The sequence below is a fragment of the Coenobita brevimanus genome, chromosome 99, assembly GCF_032717465.1.
Source record: "Coenobita brevimanus isolate Jiangsu-jjx chromosome 99, ASM3271746v2, whole genome shotgun sequence".
Classification (NCBI taxonomy): domain Eukaryota; kingdom Metazoa; phylum Arthropoda; class Malacostraca; order Decapoda; family Coenobitidae; genus Coenobita; species Coenobita brevimanus.
The window spans coordinates 17144492-17168985 of record NC_137052.1 but is presented as its reverse complement, the minus strand read 5'-3'; the positions used below and the strand labels follow the sequence as shown (position 1 = coordinate 17168985).

General features: G+C 43.5%; 1 protein-coding gene across 1 annotated transcript in view; it reads left to right on the top strand.

Moving 5' to 3' along the window:
* Positions 1–24494, top strand: part of nsl1 (non-specific lethal 1) — a 170066-nt gene that overhangs the window by 118734 nt on the left and 26838 nt on the right. The window contains exons 2-7 of the mRNA XM_080283997.1: positions 3426–3548; positions 9433–9691; positions 11485–11737; positions 15262–15468; positions 15891–15974; positions 17041–17198. Of these exons, the coding sequence (XP_080140123.1) occupies positions 3426–3548; positions 9433–9691; positions 11485–11737; positions 15262–15468; positions 15891–15974; positions 17041–17198 (1084 nt within the window). The remainder of the gene's footprint in view (positions 1–3425; positions 3549–9432; positions 9692–11484; positions 11738–15261; positions 15469–15890; positions 15975–17040; positions 17199–24494) is intronic.

Here is a 24494-nt window from a genome sequence, read left to right as displayed (position 1 = left end):
TTGATGTTACTTTTCATGAGTTGGTATATTAATTTGTTGTCATTTTTGTGTTGGCTAAAACAGAATTGTAATCTGCGGACAGTTACACAGTTATGTTTTTGTTTTCATGTGATAGTAGTGTTTAAATTTGTTGTCATAGTTACATAGGCCTAGCAGTAATGTTTAATGTACTGTGGAGTCACATGGAGAGACAGGCTGACGAATGAGGATATAAAGGAGCGTTGTGGTGTTGATGTGGATGTGATAGGAAGCGTTATGAGGAACACACTGAGGTGGTTTGGCCATGTGGAGAGGATGGAGGGTGAAAGATTGACGAAGAGAGTGCATGTGAGTGAGGTGGAAGGGGGAAGATGGAGGGGGAGGCCGAGGATGAGATGGAGGGATGGGGTGGAGAGGTATATGAGAGAGGGGTGTGTGAGTTGGGAGCAGGGCAGTGAAATGGCGGGGGATAGGGCGACGTGGAGGCGATTTGTTTGTGGCCACCCCAAACGGGATTGAGGCGTCTGGCAATAGATAGATAGCAATACATATCTTAAATAGTGTACTGTATTCACAGGCTGTTATGTAAATTAGTACTGTACTGTTGTTTTCACTTTTTTTTAAAATTTAATTATTGTAATAGTTACTGTGTTTGCAGGCATAGTTAAATATGGTTGTCTATCTATCTATCTATTGCCAGACGCCTCAATCCTGTTTGGGGTGGCCACAAACAAATCGCCTCCAAGTCGCCCTGTCCCCCGCCATTTCACTGACCTGCTCCCAACTCACATCCCCCTCTCTCATATACCTCCCCACCCCATTCCTCCATATCATCCTTGGCCTCCCCCTCCCTCTTCCCCCCTCCGCCTCACTCACATACACTCTCTTCGTCAGTCTTTCACCCTCCATCCTCTTCACATGGCCAAACCACCTCAGTGTATTCCTCATAACGCTTCCTATCACATCCACATCCACACCACAACGCTCTTTTATATCCTCATTCGTCAGCCTGTCTCTCCATGTGACTCCACAGGCTCCTCTTAAAGAACTCATTTCCACTGCTCTCACTCTTGACTTGTGTCCTTCCAACAACGTCCAAGCTTCACTTCCGTGCGTTAGAGTTGGTATCACAATACTGTCATGTAGTAACTTTTTCACTTCCATGCTCACTTCCCTGTTTCTTATCACTGCTTTCAAAGAACCAGCAACCTTTCTTCCCTGCTGTACCCTTTCAAGCACTTCACCCTCCAAACCTCCATCCTTACTCATCACACTACCCAAGTACTTAAACGTACTCACATTTTCCAATTCCTCACCATCCAACCTCGCTGTACATTCACTGACTTCACCTCTCTCAAAGACCATCACTTTACTCTTCCCTACATTTACCTTTAGATTCCGTTTCTTACACACTCTCCCAAACTCATCCACCAAGCCTTGCAGCTCTCCTTCGTCTTCACTCAACAACACAGTATCATCTGCACACAACAGTACAGGGAGTTTCCAAACACTATCCTCTCTCACCAGGGCCACTCCAACATCCACTACCCTACCTTGAACCTCTTTTATTACCCCTGCCATGTACAGATTGAACAGCCATGGAGACATGACACATCCCTGTCTCAACCCAACTTTCAGAGTGAAAAATTCACTTAGTTCACCATCCACACGCACTGCAGCCTTCGCACCATTGTACATACTCTTCACAGCATTCAACAACTTCCCATCTACTCCATATATTCTTAACACTTTCCACAATCCTAGTCTATCCACCCTGTCATATGCTTTCTCCAAATCCATGAAAGCCGCATACAACTTCTTTCCCTTTTCTAGAAACTTTTCCACTAAAGATCTAAGAATGAATATCTGATCTACACAACCTCTTCCCTTCCTAAAGCCTCCCTGTTCTTCTCCAACTAATTTCTTTGTTCTTTCTCTAACTCTGTCAATAAGTATCCTGCCATACACTTTTCCTATTATACTAAGAAGACAAATGCCCCTATGATTACCACACACTTCTTTTTCCTCTTTTCCTTTGTACAAGGGAATAATTATACCTGACTTCCAATCCTCCGGGACTCTACCTTCCTCCCAGGCCAATCTGCACATCTTCCGCATCCATTCTACTACTATCTCTCCCCCATGCTTCAGCATTTCACCCCGCACTCCATCAATTTCTGGGGCTTTCCCCGATTTAACTTTCTTCATTGCTTCCACAACTTCTATCCTACTGATTTCTTCCTGTCTTCTCACCTCCCTTCTTCTCCCAGCCATTCGCCAGCCACTTATACTCGCATTACTTCCATCCTCTATGTTCAACAATTCCTTAAAGTGTTCTCTCCATCTGCTCACTTTTTCTCCCTTCTCCACTAGTAATCTACCATTTTTATCTTTCACTCCCCTGCTAACTTCACTTCCACCCTGTCTTACTCTTTTCACCTCTTTCCAGAACATTTTCTTACAATCCCTCCACTTTACACTCAAATTCCTTCCAACTTCCTCATCCACTCTCTTCTTACCCTCTCTTACTAATCTTTTCACCTCTCTCTTTCTTTCTACATATAACTCTCTCTTCCGCCTCTCAACTTCTTCCACGCCCCTATTTCTCATCCATTCATTGCATGCTTTCTTCTTTTGTGCCACAGCCTGTCTCACCTCTTCAGTCCACCACGCTGTTCCTTGCACCCCCCTCCGTCTTCTCTTCCTTCCACATACCACATCACATGCTGCACATATTTCTTCTGTAAATATCCTACACACACCTTCCACGTCTCCCATCTGCTCCAATTCATATTTGCCCAATCGTTCCTCCACTTCATTCTCATACTCTGCCTTTTTCTCATCCTCTTGTAACCTTTCCACTCTCCTTGCAACTACTCCTTCCTCTCATCTTTCCCTTCTTCTATTCCTCCATCTTACTTAAATTCTATTCTGGCCACCACCAAGTGGTGGTCAGAAAGTCCACTCCCCCAACCTCTGTAAGCTCTTGCATCCATTACACATCTTCGCATCCTTTCATCCACGCACACATAATCAATCATTGCCTTCCTTTCATGGTTGTACAGTCATATTATTTATGACAACAGTTTTGTGTAAAACTGTTTCTTTAAATATTTGTAGGCGCCATGTACGTACTTACACACTGGTAATGATCTGGCTTTATTTTTTTTATTTATATTTTAAATATTTTTTTTTAGGCCTAGCAGCAAAGTAGTGTATATTTTTTGTGCCCAAAGACATTATTATATTTTTTTTCCTTTTAGTGTTGTCTCACACATTGTTTTTTTCCTTTCTGGGCCTTGCCCAATATCATCCTTGAAGTAGGTTAGAAAAGTAATGGTAATAACCGATGAAGATTATGTTGATGGTGTCTTAGTTATATTACTTTGTTAGTAATGTTTTATGTCAATATGTATGTAAAACTAAAATATTTTTCACTATTGCAGGCGGGAGCGTGCGTTCTACCGGTACCAGAAGGCTCGTGCGTGGGTGGCATCACGGTGGACGTGGCTGCAGGCACAGATTGCAGACCTAGAGTACAGGATCCTTCAGCAACACAAAATTTATACGTATGTTTCATTCAGTTAACCATACAGCTCTTTCTATTTATCTATCTGTTTATTGCCAGACACCTAAATCTTGTGAAGAGTGGTCACAAACAAATCACGTCAGTGTTGCCCTGTTCCCTGCCGTTTCACTACCCTCCCTCAGCTCACACCTCCCTCTCTCATATACCTTTCCACTTCATCCCTCCATCTCATCCTCATCCTCCCCCTCCCTCTCCCCTCCTCCACCACACTCACATACACTCTCCTTGTTAGTCTCTTGCTCTCCATCCTCTCCACATGGCCAAACTACCTCAATCCATTTCTCCTAATGCTTTCCACCACATCCCCATCCACACGACAATGCTCCTTCACTTCCTCATTATTCAAGTCTGTCTCCCCATGTAACTCCACATGGTCCTATCAAATAACTCATTTCCGCTGCTCTCTCTCATGACTTGAGTCCTTCCAACAAGTTCCAGGTTTCTCCTCCATACGTTAGAGTTGGTACCATATCACGCTGCAGTACCATCATGGAGCGAATTTTTTGCTTCCATGCTCACTTCCCTATTTCTTTGCGCTGCTTTCAAAGAACCAGCAACCTTTCTTCCCTGTTGTACCCTTTCAAGCACTTCATCCTCCAAACGTCCATCCTTACTCATCACATTCACATTTTCCATTTCCTCATCATCCAACCTTACTGTACATTTGGTGACTTCATTTCTCTCGAAAACCATAATTTCACTTTTCCCTGCATTCACCTTTAGTTTCCGTTACTTAAACACACTTCCAGGCTCATTCACCAATCCTTGCAGTTCCCCTTCGTTTTCACTTAACAATATAGTATCATCTGCAAACAACATTGCAGGAAATTTCCAGGTGCTGCCCTCTTTCATTAGGGCTGCTTCAGTATCCACTGCCCTACCTTGTATCTCTTTTATAACCCCAGCCATATACAGATTGAACAGCCATGGAGACATGACACATACCTGTTTCAATCCAACATGCAGATGGAAGAACTCACACATGCACTGCAACCTTAGCACCCTCATACATACTCTTCATGACATCCAACAACTTCCCATTTATTCTGCATGCACTATTAACATTTTCCACATTCCTTGTCCATTCACTCTGTCATATGCTTCTCCAAATCCACAAAGGCCACATACAACTTCTTTCCCTTCTCTAGAAACTTTTCCACTAAAGACCTAAGGATGAATGTCTGCTCTACAGAACCTCTTCCCTTCCTAAAACCTCCCTGTTCTTCTCCAACCTCTGTTATATCCCTAACTCTGTCAAGAAGAATCTTATCATATACTTTGCCTATTACACTTAGAAGGCAAACGCCCCTGCGATTCCCATATACTTCTTTTTCACCAGTTTCTTTGTACAGGGGAATAATTATACCTGACTTCCAATCCTCTGGGACTCTGCCTTCTTCCCAGGCCAGTCTGCACATCATCCATATCTATCCACTACTCTCTCTCCTCCATGCTTCATTGTTTCACTACATGCTTCATCAGTTCTTGGGGCTTTCCCCATGTTGACTTTCTTCATTGCTCCACTACTTCCATCCTGCTGATCTCTTGCTCCCTTCACACCTCCCTCGTTCTCCCACCCATTCCCCTACCACTTATACTCACATTACTTTGATTCTATTCTTTGTTTAACAGTTCCTTAAAGGGTTCTTTCCATCTGCTCACTTTTTCTCCCTTCTCCACTATCAATCAACCATTTTTGTCTTTCACTCCCCTACTAACTTCTTTATCATCTTTCTGACACTCTTTACCTCCTTCTAGAACATTTTTGTACATTCCATCCACTTTACACTCAAATTCCTTGTAAATTCCTCATCCATTATCTTCTTACTCTCTCTTACTTATCTTTGTGCCTCTCTCTTTCTACATATAGCCTAACACTTTCTTCTCCCAGCTTTCTCCATGCCTTTGCTTCCCATCCACTCATGATATGTGTTCTTTTGCACCACAGCTTGCCTCACCTCTTCGTTCCACATGCTCTTGCTTCCATCCCCTTTTTATCTTCTCTTCATCCCACACATCACCTCACATGCTGCACAGATTTCTTCCTTGAAAATCGTGCACACACCTTCCACCTCCCCCATCTGCTCCAAATCATTTTTACCCAATCGATCCTCCACTTCTCTCTTGTATTCTCTTATATTCTACCTTTTTCCCATCTTGCAATCATTCTACCCTCCTTGTATAAACTACTTCCTCCTGTCCTTCCCTCCTTCTATTCCTCCACAGCACTTGAACTTTGACATTCACCACCACCAAGTGGTGGTCAGAAAGTCCACTCCAACCTCTGTAGGGTCTTGCATCCATTACTTACCTTTTAATTTTGTCATCCACACACAAATAATCATTCATTGCCTTCCATTCATTCAGTTCACCATCCACCCATCTCATCACTCGCCACATATACCTGTGGATCATTTTGTGCCCAAAGAGGGTATTGGCTATCACCAACCCCCCCTGCCCCCAGCACAAATGTCCACAAAAGCACTGTCATTCTCATCCACTTCTGCAGGCACACCCCATTCACCAACTACTCCATCCACCTTCACATTCCAAACTTTTCTGTACATATCTCAAGTCAAAAACACTCACTTATTCCTCTCACACTTTTCCATGCATGCATCCACTTTTGCCCAAAACTTTTCTTTCTCTCTGCTTGCATGATCTTGCATTGGCACATACACTCACACAGCCACCCAATTTTGTATTCTCACTTTCAATTGGAGCAGATGGGGGACGTGGAAGGTGTGTGTAGAATATTTACAGAAGAAATATGTGCAGCATGTGATGTGGTGTGTGGAAGGAAGAGAAGACGGAGGGGGGTGCAAGGAACAGCGTGGTGGACTGAAGAGGTGAAACGGGCTGTGGCACAAAAGAAGAAAGCATACAATGAATGGATGAGAAATAGGGGCGTGGAGGAAGTTGAGAGGCGGAAGAGAGAGTTATATGTAGAAAGAAAGAGAGAGGTGAAAAGATTAGTAAGAGAGAGTAAGAAGAGAGTGGATGAGGAATTTGGAAGGAATTTGAGTGTAAAGTGGAGGGACTGCAAGAAAATGTTCTGGAAAGAGGTGAAAAGAGTAAGACAGGGTGGAAGTGAAGTTAGCAGGGGAGTGAAAGATAAAAATGGTAGATTACTAGTGGAGAAGGGTGAAAAATTGAGCAGATGGAGAGAACACTTTAAGGAATTGTTGAACGTGGAGGATGGAAGTAATGCGAGTATAAGTGGCTGGGAGAAGGAGGGAGGTGAGAAGACAGGAAGAAATCAGTAGGATAGAAGTTGTGGAAGCAATGAAGAAAGTTAAATCAGGGAAAGCCCCAGGAATTGATGGAGTGTGTGGTGAAATGCTGAAGCATGGGGGAGAGATAGTAGTAGAATGGATGTGGAAGATGTGCAGATTGGCCTGGGAGGAAGGTAGAGTCCCGGAGGATTGGAAGTCAGGTATAATTATTCCCTTGTACAAAGGAAAAGGGGAAAAAGAAGTGTGTGGTAATCATAGGGGCATTTGTCTTCTTAGTATAAGAGGAAAAGTGTATGGTAGGATACTTATTGACAGAGTTAGAGAAAGAACAGAGAAATTAGTTGGAGAAGAACAGGGAGGCTTTAGGAAGGGAAGAGGTTGTGTAGATCAGATATTCATTCTCAGATCTTTAGTGGAAAAGTTTCTAGAGAAGGGAAAGAAGTTGTATGCGGCTTTCATGGATTTGGAGAAAGCATATGACAGGGTGGATAGACTAGGATTGTGGAAAGTGTTAAGAATATATGGAGTAGATGGGAAGTTGTTGAATGCTGTGAAGAGTATGTACGATGGTGCGAAGGCTGCAGTGCGTGTGGATGGTGAACTAAGTGAATTTTTCTCTTTGAAAGTTGGGTTGAAACAGGGATGTGTCATGTCTCCATGGCTGTTCAATCTGTACATGGATGGGGTAATAAAAGAGGTACAAGGTAGGGTAGTGGATGTTGGAGTGGCCCTGGTGAGAGAGGATAGTGTTTGGAAACTCCCTGTACTGTTGTTTGCAGATGACACTGTGTTGTTGAGTGAAGACGAAGGGGAGCTGCAAGGCTTGGTGGATGAGTTTGAGAGAGTGTGTAAGAAACGGAATCTAAAGGTGAATGTAGGGAAGAGTAAAGTGATGGTCTTTGAGAGAGGTGAAGTCAGTGAATGTACAGCGAGGTTGGATGGTGAGGAATTGGAAAATGTGAATACGTTTAAGTACTTGGGTAGTGTGATGAGTAAGGATGGAGGTTTGGAGGGTGAAGTGCTTGAAAGGGTACAGCAGGGAAGAAAGGTTGCTGGTTCTTTGAAAGCAGTGATAAGAAACAGGGAAGTGAGCATGGAAGTGAAAAAGTTACTACATGACAGTATTGTGATACCAACTCTAACGTACGGAAGTGAAACTTGGACGTTGTTGGAAGGACACAAGTCAAGAGTGAGAGCCGTGGAAATGAGTTATTTAAGAGGAGCCTGTGGAGTCACATGGAGAGACAGGCTGATGAATGAGGATATAAAGGAGCGTTGTGGTGTTGATGTGGATGTGATAGGAAGCGTTATGAGGAACACACTGAGGTGGTTTGGCCACGTGGAGAGGATGGAGGGTGAAAGACTGACGAAGAGAGTGTATGTGAGTGAGGTGGAGGGGGAAAGAGGGAGGGGGAGGCCGAGGATGAGATGGAGAGATGGGGTGGAGAGGTATATGAGAGAGGGGGGTGTGGGTTGGGAGCAGGGGAGTGAAATGGCGGGGGACGGGGCGACTTGGAGGCGATTTGTTTGTGGCCACCCCAAACAGGATTGAGGCGTCTGGCAATAGATAGATAGATAGATAGACTTTCAATCTTATCCACACATCCTTGAACCAACTGGTCCATACTCTCTTATATTCTCTGATCTCTTGTGCACAGCAGTACATACATTCTCTTTTCTTACATACCGTACTTCCATGCATATACCCCATCCATACTCCTAGTCTCTTACACTCTTACCTCTCCATTTAGTCTCAGGTAATCCACATACTGTATGTCCAAATTAGCACCTGGACAATCTCTCTCTCTCTCTTTCACCTCATCATTCGCACCCCATACATTCCATGTCGCAATCCATACCACGTCATTTGCCCGGTCCTTGGTCATCACCTGTTGGTGTGCCCAGATCCGAGGCTTCTTGTTTGTATTTTTAGTTAGTTGTTTGTGAGGAGGGGCACTAACCCTCCACCAACTGACTTTCTGACACATAGGGAACACTTCCTTTTTTATATATTTATGTGCCATTCAGTTAACCATTCAGCTCTTTTATATATACACATGTCATTCAGTTAGCCATACAGCTCTTTTATAAATATGTCTGTCATTTAGTTAACCATGCAGCTCTTTTTTGAATATGTATGTATCATTCAGTTAACCATACAGCTCTTTTATATATAGCTATGGTATAAATATAGCTTTTATATAAATAGCCTATGTGTGTGTCAGTCAGTTGACCATACAGCTCATTTATGTATGTGTCATTTAACCATACAGCTCTTTTATGTATGCACATGTCATTCAGGTCTCCTTACAGCTGTTTATATTAGAGTAGGTATGATTATGATGATGTAAAATAATGTAAAGAGAATACAGTATTTTATTGACACATTTCAGATGATGTGGAGAAGTGGTTTGTCTGAGAAAGTAATGTGTAAGTTAGAGAGAGCAGCTTGATGGCAGAGGACAGAGTGAAGTAGAGGCGATTAGTTCAGCTTGATGGCAGAGGACAGAGTGACATAGAGGGGATTAGTTAGTACCCACTCCTTACGAGATTAAGGTGTGTTATGATAGATAGACAGAGTGAGCTAATGTAGGTCACTTGTCTGACCCCTTGTCCACCCACACACAGGCATGTGCGTAATACAAAGGGCAGTGTGCAGGTTGAGGAGGGCAGTCGGTGGCGTGGTCCAACCCTGCGTGACCCTGCACACCTGGACACCCATGACCCTGCCCTCACCTGCCTGGTAGCACCCCTCACAGTCAATGGTTACCACAGTCGTGGTGAGGAAGGTGCTGCCACAGGAGTGGATGCATCATTTGTGTCAGCGCGGTCCAGGAAAGAAGGAACGACAGTCGATGGATCCTGCTTGTCGGCGCGAACGCAAGGGGTATTTACTTACTGTAGTTTTATTTATGGGGCAATGTAGGATTGGATGATGGATGGATGGATAGTTTTATTTATATAGGTGTATGGGGAGTTGGGGACCTTAATTTTCACCTTAATTTGGCCCATTTTTTCATTCTTTTGCTTATTTCACATAAGTGCCATCATAAGAAAATAATACAGTTCTACAGACTTTTTATAGTACAGGCATACCCCAGTTTAACGATGTAATTGGTTAGGTAAAACCCCATCATTAGGCCGGGTATCATATATGAGGGTACTTCTAACATGTAAAGTAATATGGAACGTTTACCAGCCTTGGGTATCCCCCCAAACCAAGCCCAAAACCCACCCAAATGAGCCCAAAAATAAGTTTAAAGCCAATCTAAATGACAGCTAACAGCTGTCAAGGAAGCTAACCTAAGCCAAGCACTGATAAATAACTCACTAAAACCAACAAATAAAATCTGAAAATTGTCAAATATAAGTCTGGAAAATATCAGACTTAGTAAACTGTATCCCAAAATGACAATGTTCACCCCACCCATGGCTGAAATAGATTAATCTAAGTCTAAAAACAGTTCATAAATCTCCCTAAACACACAATTTTAGTCTAAAATATAATCAAAATCGATAACAAAAATCTAAACCCATCGTTAAACCGGGGTTAGGCCATCATTAGGCGAGGTATGGTGGTACTTCTACCTCCATCGTTAAGCCAGGGTGTCGTATATCGAGGTATTTCTTCATGATGAGCACCATATTCTCTACGTTAATCTCTTATTACACCTCGTTATTTGTAATGGAAAGATGACAGTTTTATACACAGTTAAAGTGGGCAAACTCTAGTTGCTTTTACCAAGTTGCACTGTGTAGGATTTGTGTCGTCCTGTTTCCGTATCTAAGTTTATTCTGTATGTTATGAAACAAACTGCTGTTCTTTACTTGAATCGTCTCTTTCCAGGTTGTTCCTAACATCAGTACCTTCTTGGGAGTTTTTTTTTTTTTTTTTTTTTTTTTTTTTTTTTTTTTTTTCATGAAAATATCTGCTCTTCTTTAGGTTAAATTTTTGTCTTGTCCTGCCATAATTTTTCACAGAGAGATCATCTTTATCCATTTTTCCAACACTCTTACTCCTTTAATAGCTACACATCATAAGTAGATCTCCTCTCTTTCTCGTCTTATGTAAGGTTCACACAATGAGAAAGTTTTTCTGCTCCCCTTTCTCCTTGAAACATCTTGATCAAAACTCCTTTGTCTGTCTCCTGTGATGTAAGATGTGGGCAGTGAGGTGCTTTGAACACTTCTCTTTCTCCAAGCATCTTGATCAGGTATCTCCTATTTCTTTCTCTTCTCACGGTGCAGTCTTGTAATGCTAGAGTTAACCATTACTCCCAATCCTTCATGTACCGGTATGCAATAAGCCCACTCTGGAACTGTCTTCCTCCTTTCCTGCTGCCTGTGACCTTCAGTCTTTTAAATGCAGTGTGTCCAGGCACAGTATCTCAAAATACTGTATTTTGAATCGGCTCCCTTGTTTTGTTTTAATTTTTTTCTTAAAGGGAACAATCTTGCGAATTTTTAGCCTTTGGTTCCTTCAACTTTGCATAAAAGAAGGCAGAGGTGGGGACACTGAAGCATATTTTACAGTCCTGTTACTTTCATAAACATCATAATCAGATCGCCAGTCTGCCTCTCTCCTCTCACATAAACTGCAGCCACTGATGTTTCTTATAGTCCTCTTACTCTTATAGACATTATAATTAAATCTCCTCTGTTTCTTTCCACTCACATAAGGTTCGGGCTGTGAAGCGGAGACGCCTGGTGCGGGCTGGAGCGGGTCTCTGTGCTGGCATCAGGCGGGGTGGTGGGGGAGGACGTATACCAGCGGTGCAGTGCAAGTGTGTGCCGCCCCTCACCTGTGTCCTGTGTACACGGCTGCAGGGACCCACACCTCCGGCCACACCCCCTGACCCATACACACAGCCACCCGCCGAGAGACATGCCAGGGTTGATCCCACCTACCATCCTGTCCTCTCACAGCCCACTGGTCAGTCAGGCACCTCTCTTTTTGTTTTGTAACTTCTTCAATCCATTGCTCCATTACTACAGTTTTGTCACCACAAGTTAGTATTAGTCATCCCTCGTTTTTCACAAATATCAGGTGTTAGGCAGCGGACACACCCGTGAATAGTGAAAGTCTATGTTTAATGAAACTCGCTCAGGAACCCCACAGTCACCATTTAACTATGTAATTGCGTAAAAGCCCTTTGTAGTGTCCCAGAGTATAACCAGATATTAGAATCTGATTGTTTAAAGGGCTTTTTTGGATTATTTAACTGAAAATTCTATTAAATAATCCCAAAATACATCATAAGTGTATTTTGAGATGTTTAAAACCTGTGCATGTCCCAAATCGGCTGGGGTGAAAACATAAAAATTAAGGATTAATTATCTAGTTTAGAGACAGTCATACTGAAGAGACTGAAGGAAGCTATTTCTGATTTTTTAACTAAAGGTGCCATTCCAAAGGTGAATAAAATTATCTCCTGGCACCAAGATTAATATACAAAATGTCATTGGCTTGAGAAGGATAACCTCTTCAGACTAATGAGATTAAAAAAAAATTGTATTCTAGTTGCCATTTGACACTTTTGTTCACCTTTAGAGAAATATACTTTATTGAAAGGATAAATAAAGACTTTCTAGCCCTGTCTCTATAGAGGGTTTCTTCAGTGTTTACAAAATTGTCTCAAGGTAGTTGGAATATGATAAAGAAATCCCATACCATGCTCAAGAGCTGAAGGCTGTTCTTTCAGTAGCTATTTTTAAGAATTTAAATACAAAGTGGCTTATGTGAAGTTTATATTAATACTCTCACTATGGTATAGTAATTAAATTACTGTCTGTCAGTGCTGCGTATTTTGATAAAAACTACCAGAAATATGGTGGAGAGTAAAAAGAAAGTGGACGAGGAGTTTGGGAGGAATCTGAGTGTGAAATGGAGGGAGAGTAAGAAATTGTTTTGGAAGGAGGTAAAGAAAGTAAGGCAGTGTGAAAGGGGAAATAGTAGGGGAGTGAAAGATAGGAATAATTGATTGTTGGTGGAGAAGAGAGAGAAACTGAGGAGATGGAAGGAGCACTTTGAGGATTTGTTGAATGTGGAGAGTGAGAGCAGTGCGAGTATAAGTGGTTGGGGAATGGCTGGGAGAAGAAGAGATGAGAGGAGGGAGGAAGAGATCAGTAGGGTGGAAGTAGTGGAAGCGATGAAGAATATTAAGTTGGGAAAGGCCCCAGGAATTGATGGTGTGTGTGGTGAAATGCTTAGGTATGGGGGTGAGATTGTTGTGGAGTGGATATGGAAGTTGTGTAGATTGGCTTGGGAAGAGGGAAGGGTTCCAGAGGACTGGAAATCAGGTATAATTGTTCCTTTATACAAAGGAAAAGGAGAGAGAGAAGTATGTGGTAACCATAGGGGTATTTGCCTACTTAGTGTGACTGGTAAAATATATGGTAGAATACTCGTTGATAGGGTTAGGCATATGACAGAGGAGCTAGTTGGAGAAGAACAAGGGGGATTTAGGAAGGGAAAAGGTTGTGTAGATCAGGTATTTGTTCTAAGATGTTTAGTGGAGAAGTATCTAGAGAAGGGAAGGAAAGTGTATGCTGCCTTCATGGACTTGGAGAAAGCTTATGACAGAATAGGTAGGCAAGGTATGTGGAAGGTATTAAGAATATATGGAGTGGAGGGGAAATTGTTGAGTGCTGTGAAGAGTATGTACGAGGGAGCTAGGGTTATGGTGTGAGTGGATGGTGAGCTGAGTGAGTTCTTTGATCTCAATGTGGGACTGAAACAGGGTTGTGTGATGTCTCCATGGCTGTTTAATATATACGTGGATGGGGTTGTAAAGGAGGTGCAGGGTAGGGCAGTGGATGTAGGGGTGGCTCTAATGAATGAGGGTGAGATTTGGAAGCTTCCGGTGTTGCTGTTTGCTGATGATACAGTACTGTTGAGTGAAGATGAATGGGAGTTGCAAGGTTTGGTGAATGAATTTGGGACAGTGTGTAGGAGGAGGAATCTGAAAGTTAATGTAAACAAAAGTAAAGTTATGGTGTCTGAGAGGAATGAAGTCACAGAGTGTGCAGTGAGGTTGGATGGTGAGGATATGGAGAATGTGAGTGCATTCAAGTACTTGGGTGGTGTGATGAGTAAGGATGGAACTTGGGGGGAAGAAGTGCGTGAAAGGGTACAGCAAGGAAGGAAGGTTGTTGGTACACTGAAAGCAGTGATGAGAAATAGGGAGGTGAGTATGGAAGTTAAGAAGTCACTGCATGATAGTATTGTGATCCCTACCCTGACATATGGAAGCGAGGCATGGACCTTGCAAGAGGGGAACAAGTCAAGAGTGAGAGCAGTGGAAATGAGTTACTTGAGAGGAGCATGTGGAGTGACGTGGAGGGACAGGTTGACGAATGAAGAAGTGCAGGAACGCTGTGGGGTGGATGTGGATGTGGTTGAGAAGATTATGAGAAATACACTGAGGTGGTTTGGACATGTGAAGAGAATGGAGAACGAAAGACTGACTAAGAGGGTGTATGTAGGTGAGATGGAGGGAGGGAGAGACCGAGGATGAGGTGGAGGGATGGAGTTGAGAGGTATATGAGGGAGGGGGGGTGAGTTGGGGGGAGGGTAGTCAAATGGTGGGTGACAGAGCGACTTGGAGGTGTTTTGTCTGCGGCCACCCTTTGCGGGATTAGGGCGTCGGGCTATAGATAGATAGAAAATGAGTGCATTATATATACTGTAGATACTGATTGTGAGATAATCATCACTTTCCAGAATCCAGAAGGTAGTAAAAGAATAGGCAAGTAGAAGTAGGTGTAAGTAAAACAATGAATGATATGGGGTCAAAATTCATCCGCTTGTCATTTGGATTTTAACTACGTTTCAGTACCACAACAAAATTATCTTAATGTAGTGCTTCTAAATGTTTTCTTTTAATGACAACATTATTACCAGAATTGAAGAAAGTTTGCTAAATGGTATGGTCATGTGGAGAAATTTGGCGTGAATAAGATAGTGAAAAGGGTATATCTGAGTGAGTGTGAAAATTGGAGATGTGGTAGACCAAAAAGATGGATAGATATGGTAACTGGGTGTTTGAGAAGGTGAGGTATGGAGGTTGGAGAGGCTAAGGATTTTAGTGGATTGAGCTGGTTGGAAGAATTTTGTATGGAGGAGTGTATGACTAGGTACTGGCACCTTTGTTTTCCTCCATTATATGAGAGTTGTTGGATTCATTTTAGGTGATAGGTGATGTAAAGTGCTTAAATGTGGAAGGTTATGCATATGAGATGGAGTCAGGATTCCAGGGGCTTGAATGATGGGTGAATAAGAGTGTGGTCCATTTATTTAGACATACTTTTTTGCCAGTTCCCAACCATTTAGATTTTCTCATTGTGTTTGGACACTACCTCACCCAATCATAAGGTGGTAATAAAGGTCTGGATATTGAATTAACGATGGCAGTAAAGTTGATAATGATGATGATGACAGTGATGTACTTGTCACAGATGTGTCGCTGTCCGAAAGATTTGATGGTATGCTGAAAACAACGGACTGGCAGCGACAGATGCTGACAGCCAAGACCCTTCATCCCCTGCCTGTCGCCCGTACCCCGAGGGACCCACCTCATATAGATAAGAAAAAGAAGAAGGATAAAGATCGGAAGAAGGAATATAAAAAGCATAAAAAGGAAGGAAAAGGAAGAATAACTTTAAGTAAGTGATTTGCTTTGTGCTTTGTAGCCAAATAGAGTACTGTAATAGTAGTAGCCCCAGGCTCATTTGAATTGTGGACTGCGGGCTGAAGTTGTCCTTCTCTGGCAGTTTACCGTCCTCCTTTTTGAGAGGATAGGGAGGGAGTTAAGGGGCATTTGTATAACCAGGCATTGGACCCAACCTATTATATCATTGCTACCTCATGAAGCCATTCCTCATCAGCACCAGTAAATATGTAAAACCATAATATTGTACAGTATGTAGGGAGACCAGAGTTGTCATATCACACAATAAACACAACTTTAGTATGTGAGTGTGATTTCTGCCAGTTGAGAATAAAATGTAGTGTGAGTAATATTATGTTTAATATGAATATCTGGAATTCAATTTACCCTTTTTTTTTTTCATTGTTGTTGTTACAGAACTGAAGAGGTCGTTATTTACCGGTGAATTAGTAAGGGATGGTGATTTTAAAAGAAAAAAACCAACAGTGCAGGAACCTGTATGTAAGTACCAGTACAGTATGTTGTTTCCTGTGTGATGAGGATAAGGAAGACAAGGGGCTGAGTTAGTCGGGGATGGTGGTGGTGTAACAGGAAACATACTTACCTTCATGTGCAAGAGGTCCGAGGTTTGAATCCCACATTGGCCACGGGACCTTTGGACATGGTCATCTTTGTCTCTGTATGTTTACACGTACATCTAAAATATGGACCTGGATATTAATTTACTGGATATGTCGTATTCTTGGGAAAGAAACTACAGACTCTCGTCATAGAGAAATAATAAACATATGACACCAACTGTCTTACATGCAACCAGCCTCTTCCCTCCACACCCTTTCCTACATTGAGCTGAGCTATAATGGGAAATTTTCATGGTTGTAGCCCTCATGATGGAGAGGTCTGCTAGGACTGCACCACACCATGGTTATTTGTAGAAAGTTTGCTAGGAATGATTGTCAGAGTAGGGCCAAAACTGTTGTATCTTTTCTTAAGTGGATATAATTCTTCCATGAGGTATCAGTGGGTTGTATTCTAAGTGGCTTTAGAAATTTTATAACACGTCTTCCTTAATGATGTATTCTGCTCACTGTACCTCCTTATCCTTTTGTATGGTACTACAGTAATGCAAGTGATATCGTTCCTAAAATAATGTAAATAAGGTAGCACACACAAGTCTGATAAGGTGTAATATTATAATTGAATTGCTAAGGGAGAGGTGTTGTAAAACCTCCTGTTCCACCTTGAATGTTGTACAATGAGTGTGTTCCTTTTTTCACTTGACATGCTTTTGATTAGTTCTTGTACTTCTGTTTTCTCTCTTATTGCTTTCTGTACCTGTCCTCACTCTGTCTTTAGGTGGGAAAAGGAGAACAGATTAATGATGGTGATGGTGGTGGTGATGACAGTGACAGCGAAAGGGCAGGTTAATGGTGATGATGTTTGTGATGATAATGATGATGAAGATGACAGTGATGATGAAAGGGCAAGTTAATGATGATGTTTGTGATGATAATGATGATGACAGTGACATAATTCTTCCCTGATGTTGAAAACTTTGTTTCCACAGTACCAGTGAAGAAGGTTCGTGTCGAAGATGATGATGATGCCAGCTCCGTGTATGGGTCTAGTCTTCACTCCTCACCCTCGGCCAGCCCAGCACCCATCGACCGCTCTGCTCACAGGCGACACACTTCATCATCATCATCGTCTCAGAAAAATAAACAGGTACTGCATCCATAGTGATTTCAGCATGTTTGATGTAACCAAACAGGGATACGTAATCCCTTTCAGCTTAGTTGATGGCCAACTGTATTCCAAGTGGAGGATGGATTTGACTGATAACTGAGGAAAGTTATTCGTACCTCAGCTAAGCCTTATTGAATGTCATGCAACTGTGACATAGTATTCAATCTCCCCCACCCCCCCTTTAGGGGTTGATTGTTGCTTTCAAAAACCCCTTTCACTACAAATGGTCCCTTTTAATTTGTGTTAAACAATTTGTTCAGTTGCCATAATAGAATATGAAAAACATTCTTGGGTGGAAAGGGTCAACAGACATACAGGAAATATCTTTTAGTGCAAATACCATATCTTATGGTACTGTAGTTTGTCTGTCTGAATTTGTGCAGCTTGTTTCACATAACTCATTAGCTGTATAAACAAAACTACAGTACAGTTCTATATTCTTTTCATAGCACTTCATGACTAGCATCATACTGTAGTAGTAGTAGTAGTTGTTCTCTGGGGAGTCTGGCCGAACAGCCGCGAGTCCTTTAGGAAGGCCTTGGCCGAGACCGGGCTTTCCCACAGAGCTCTCAAAGATTGTATGTTGTGTTGTTGGCGTAGGTGATTGTGTGCAATGCAGTCTTCCATAATGTGCTTAATAGTATGGGGTGCTGTGTTGCATCCTGGACAGGCATCAGTGACGGAGTCATCCAGCCTCTTCTGGTAACTTAAGAGGGCTGGATGGTGCCCACATCTCAGCCTGGCCAGGTGGACCCTGTCCTCACAAGGGAGATAGGATTCAGAAGGGTGGATGTCAGGAGGCCGTGCATGTAGTTGTGTGTTGTCTTTAAGTGACTGAATGGAGCGGTGAGTGATCTGAGTGTGGATATGCTTCTGGAAGCTGGTCTGAGGTGGGCGAGGGGGGAGGGATGACAGTATTTGTGTATGGTATCTTGTGCTGGGTGTTGTTTTGATGTTCCTTGGTGTGGGTGGATGTGCTGCCATGTAATATAGTGGATGTTGTGGGTTTGTGGAGGCTGCAGCAAGCAACTGGGTGCCTCTCATGTCTAGGTGATCCTTGACTTTGAGGACTTTGGTTTCTTGATGTAGGTGGTCTGTGGGTGTAGTAGCTGTGCAGCCTGTGATTATTTTTAGGGTCTTGTTCTGTATGGTCTGTAGAGTGTTCTAGTGTGTTTTGGTGAGGTTAGGAGCCCAGGCAGGGCTTGCATAATTCATCGCTCAACGTATGTATTGTTTGTACACTGTGCTGGTGGTTTCTTTGTTGTGTCCGAATGTTGTTTGGGCAAGTGACCTCAAGGCATTGAGTCTTAGTGTTATTTTATTTTTAATGTTTGTGATGTGTTGTTTAAATGACATTGATGTACTGTATGTTACACTAAGGATTTTATATGTGTGTGTGTGTGTGTATGTGGTAGGGGAGTTGTTTATGGTGAGGTGTGGGATGCGACTGTGTTCTGCTGTCCAGTTTGTGAGAAGGGTCACTGTAGATTTGGCTGAGGCTATTTTTAGCCTGTTTGTGGTGAACCATTCGTGTAGTGTGTTGAGGTAAGGTTGGATGATGTGTGCAGCTGTTTTTGCATTTTGATGTGTACATGTAAGTGTTATATCATCTGCATAGGAAGCTATGTGTACCTGTGGTGTGTGGGGTGTGAGTATGTCATGCATGTATAGATTAAAGAGTGTAGGGGACTCCTTGGGGGACGCCGTTTGTGAATTTTCTGATGTTAGAAGACTGACCGGCAAATATTACGTGTGCACATCTGCCTGCTAAGTAGTTTGCTTGCCGTCTTTTTGTGTTATTGTGCATGTTTGTGTTGAGTATTTTGTTTGTGAGGTTGTGGCGGGGGATGGCATGAAAAGCTTTGCTGATGTCTAGTGTGATTAGGATTGTTCTGTTTGGTGGCCTAGCTGAATTCATGCCATTAAAAACTCTCTGTGTAAGGTCTGAAAGAAGGGTGTTTGTGGAGTGTAGTGGCTTAAAGCCATGTTGTGATTGGGCTAGGGGAATGTGAGGTGTGACTAGTTGTAGTACCAGTCGTTCAATGACTTAACCCCTAAAACGCGGATCGTCGCTTTTGCGACGGTCAGCCCAAAGGGCAAGACGGCGGGTCGTCGCGTTTGCGATTTGAGTTAATTTTGAATAACCGCGGGCAAGCAGGCTCAAGCTGGTATTGTCTCTCAGTCCCGCCACCCGTGAGCTACTTTTAGCACACTTGACCTTTGTACTACTGACCTCGGTTGTTGCCAAGTCTCATTTTTTTTACCCACGGACGCACCGATGCGCGGCCCTCCCTCGTCGTGCGATATGGCAACGCGCGGATGGCTGATACGTGTCAATCTGCGCCGTCATCTCGCAAGCACTTTTTGCTATTGGGAAACGCTTGTTTCCCCAGTTGTCACACTGTCATTTTTTCGCGCGGTTTGCCCCAGATTAGCGTCAGTCCACGCAAATCTGCCACGGTGACACCATGTCAGGCTCTAGCTCTTCTAGTTCCGTGCCTTCTAGCCCTCCAAAAAAGGGTTTTGTTACCTCTACGCCCTTCAAAACTTTACAAGTGACTACCAAGGGGCTAAGTGACTCGGCCATAGCATCTGAACTGTTGAAAGCCTCTATGGACTACGGCAGTGGACGTGGGTGTTTTGTCTAGCCTGGCTGAATCAGAGACACAATCGAGTGCTGATTCAGCCCCGGAAGTGATGATTTCTGTGCCCGAGGAAACTGTGACTGTGCCCAGCACCTCTACAGGGAAGGCCCCGGTGAAAAGGGGCTCGAATATGGAAAGGAGAGAAAAGGGAAGAGGAGCGGAGACAGCAGTGCACCGCCATTGTCCACTACGCCACGCCACACCACTGCAAGCCCGCCACGTTCTCCCAGCCCTCTTCTCTCGTCCTCCTCGTCTGCTGTCCTGTCTCCTGAGTCATCGGAGTCTCCATCACCACCGAGAAAGGGAAGTAGACGAGCAATGTTAGGTATGAGAGGTTATCGTAGGCCTAGTGTTCGTGTGAGTAAAGTTAAGTCCCCTAGGCTAACTCCCACTAGGCAACTCAGGAGTCACGCCACCGCGGGTGACCTTGACCCAAGCGATAATCTCCCTCCAACCACCACCACCACCACCACAACACCAACACGGCCTGGGATAACCTCTCCCTTACCTACTATTGCCCAGCCTGCCTCACCCACTCCCACACGACCTGCCTCACCCCCGCCCCCCCAAGCCCCTCCCACCCTAGGCAGGGAACTTTTGATGCTTTTGTGTGGTCAGAGGGTTCAGATTTTGTGCCTGATGATCTTCCCTTTGTGACGAAAGTGAGTGTGGACTTCAGGCTGACTTCCCTGTGGACGACGATGGTGAATGTGTTGACTACCTGTTGGCCTTCCTTGACGACGAGGTTATGGAGCACATCTGTACCGAGACCAACAGGTACGAGGGGCAATGTGCGCCAATTCGCGAAGAAGAAGGTGAGGCTGCGACGCCATCCACGTCGCGGATGGCATCATGGGTGCCTTTGACGATCCGCGAGCTTTTTGTATTTATTGCCTTGATGTTGCTTATGCCGCACAACTGGAAGCATAAGTTGGAAGAGTACTGGGGTTCCGACGAGCTGTGCCCAACACCAATATTCAATAAATACATGAGCCGTGATCGTTTTAGGCAGCTGATGACTTATCTTCACTTCGCGAATAATGATGAGCCTTCCCAAACTGACCCATTATGGAAAGTGAGGGGAATCCTGAACATGATCAAAGATAAGTTTACGAGGTTCTTGCGCCCTTTCAAGAAAGTCGTGATTGACGAGTCTTTGGTATTGTTCAGGGGCCGATCTTCGGTTCGTCCAGTACATTCCAAGCAAACGCCACCGCTTTGGAATCAAGTTTTTTACGTGCTGTGCGACTGCAAGACGGGTTCATCCTTGACTTCGTCATCTACACCGCCAGCAATGTCGACTTGGATAAGACTGACCACCTTGGATTCTCTGGTTCTGTGGTGAAAGTGCTTTTGGAAAAGTACTTTGGCGAGAATCATGTCCTGTATACGGACAATTATTATACAGCTCCAAAACTCGCCAAGTACCTTTCTGAACACGGCGTCGGCTCCTGTGGCACTGTCAGAAGTAACAGGGCACATTACCCTGCCTTCCCAGAGGCTGAAAAGTCAAAGCGGGGAGACGTGCACCTGAAGAAATCTGACAAGATGCTTGCGATCAGGTGGCATGATAAGAGAGTCGTGAACATGCTCACCACAGTACACAAGGGTGAAATGCTGGCAACAGGGAAGGTCGACAGAAGGACTGGCAAGCCTGTGATGAAGCCTGATGCTGTAATTGACTATAACGTCAATATGCGGCTGGTGGACAAGTCGGATATGATGATTGGAGAGATTGACTGTCTGAGGAAAAATCGTCGTTGGTACAGGAAGGTGTTCTTGCACTTGATTGACATGTGCATGTTGAACGCCTTCATCCTGTATAAAATCAAGAACAGGAAGCCAGCCAACTACTCTCTCAGAAGATTCTCCAAGACTTGTGTCTACCAGCTGCTTCAGCGTTATGGCCAGGTGCTTTCAACAGGTCCCAAACGCCACCCTCACACACCTCCAGACCGCCTACAGTGTATGGCCTACCTTCAGCGACACCGCCTGGAGCCACTGCCAGCCACTGCAAAGAGGGGGAAAGCACTGAGGAGGTGTCATGTGTGCAGCCACACTACCAGGCAGGAAAGAACTTTTAGGCGCACCTCCTTGCAGTGCAAAGAGTGCAAAGTTCCCCTCTGTGCTTACCCGTGTTTTTTCGACTACCACAGCCTAAGTAGATTTTGAAAATAAGGGTAAAAATATTGGGAAAAATACTGAGAGTGACAGTGATAATATTGTTTAGTTTTCTTTTACGTGCTGACAGTGACAGCCTGATGAGTGTAAATTAGTGTATGTACTTGTAAAAGCACTGACAGTTACAGTGTTTTTTGTTGTAAATAATTGTACATAGTAATCATATAAGTATTGCGAGTGACAGTCACTCCAGTGTAAAAAGATAAAAGCATATTTTCCTATTCTATGTTCTGAAAGTAAAAGTTTTTTGTGTATAAAATATTATTTTTATAACACTGGACAGTGACACTGATGAATAAGGCAAAAAAAAAAAAAAAGATACAGTGAAAGTGAGCGATAGAAATGAAGTGCGAGTGGCCGACAGGAGCGAGAATAAAGTGCCTGCCGTAAGGCTGAATAAACTCGCGCCGCGGTGGTCTTCCTCATTCCCAGTCCACAATACTGGCAGTGACATTGATTTTTATTACCGTAATAGTGACAGGCAAACGTTTGCGAAGTCCTATGATGGAAAAAAAAGGAGTATACGTGTTTTTTGCCGAGAAAAGGCAAATGTGACAATATTGACGGGAAGATCGCCACCGCGCTGCATGTCGGCCGTGCGCTCCATCCATTTTAGCCTTATTTTCAGTTCTTATTTACAAATACGGATTCCAGACAACCTGTACGTTGTTGTATAAAGTGTACTGTGACAGACTGAGGCTGCGGTAGAAAGAAAACCGGGTTTCTGGAGGTGTGAGAGTGAAGACTTTGTTACCCAACTTTGCAAGTCTTCACAAGTCCTTGGGTAGTCAACGAAGGCTCAACATGTGGCTCAGGAGATAGCTGAATGTAAGTAATATATGCCTTAAAAATTTTAATGCTCTAGGGTTAATCTATGATTTTTGGCTAATATTTTTCCACAGGTACTCAGACCCCGCTACAACCCCGCCACAGGGGGGGGGATCGCGCGTACACAGCCGCGTTTTAGGGGTTAAGAGGGGGTGTAGAGGAGTGTGATGGGGCGGTGTGTGGAGGGTAATGTGGGATCTTTGTTGGGTTTAGGGATAGTGATGATAATGCCACGCTTCCAGATGTTGGGTATTATGTTGTATGAGTAGCTGTAGTTTGATATGTTGGTGAGTGCTTGTATGCCTTATGGTCCAAGGTGTTTAAGGTGAATGTTGCTTATGTTTTCTGGTCCACAGGCAGATGAGTACATAAGGTTGTTAATGATGTGCTTCGTCTGGTTGTAAGTGAAAGGTGCGAAGTCTGGGTCTGTGGGGAACTGTCTCTTACGTCGGATGATACGTCGGTCTTCGGGATGGGGGTTTAGATGGCTGACTTGTGAAAAGTGATTGATTAGAGTGTTTGCTTGTTGTCTGAGGGTATGGTGTCTGTTGTTGTGATGGCAGCGTGTGATTGTGTGGTGTTGCTATTGGAACGTGTGATGTTGTTTAGTGTTTTGTAGAGTTTGCTGCTTGTTTGTTTTGTGGTCAAGTTTTTGGAGGTAATTTTTCCAGTTTAGTGTTTGCTGTTCTGATATTTTATTGTTTATTTGAGTGTTGAGTTCTTGTATTTGTTATACAGTGTCTTGTGTATGGGGCGTTGGGGAGTGTCACAGTGTGTCCCATTGTCTGATGAGACCTTGAATTTCTGATGTGAAGTTGGGGTCTCTTTCTGTTGCCTCTAGGGATATGTCTTTTGTCTGCATTTTGTATAATTGTATTGAAAGTGTGCACAGCGGTGTTGATGTTTGTGATGGTTGTACTGTTTAGTGTTTCAAAATGTTCTGTTTCAGTTGTAAAGGCCTCCCAGTTGGCTCTCGTATAATTAGGGTGTGTGTTTTTGTGGCCAGCTGGAGTGATTCTGGTTTTGGTAGTAATGATGATTGGGAGGTGATCAGAACCTAGGGTTTTGACCACTTTCTTGGATGTAGTGGGGGCGAGGTTTGGGGAGCAGAAGGTGATGTCTGGGGATGATGGGAGGAAGAGGGCATGGTGTGGGATATGGGTACGTTGGTCTAGAGTGTTCAGTATGAAAAGATGATCTGTCTGGATTGTAGTACCAGCCCTCTGTCTGTGTCAGGGTTGTTGATATCCTCTAGTGATAATCTTGTGTTACAGCTCAACATTCAAGGTTAAGCAGCAATAATTGTTGGCCATGTTGAAGTGCACAGAGTATGATAATGTTGTTTTAATGTATGCTGATGATGCAGTATTGCTTGCAAATACCAGACAAGAGCTTGGTAGACTGGTACAATGTTTTGGGGATGTCTGTGAGCATCGTGCTTTGAGAGTAAAAAATGGTTATTGAGAGAGAAGGTGATTCCCAGTGTGGTGTTACAGTGAATGGAGAGACTGGAATTGGTGAGAGAGTTCAAATACCTGGGCAGTGTGATAGAAATGAGAGGAAAATGTGGCAAAGAAGTGGAAAGTAGAGTGACACAATGAAGGGAAGTAGCTGGTGCTGT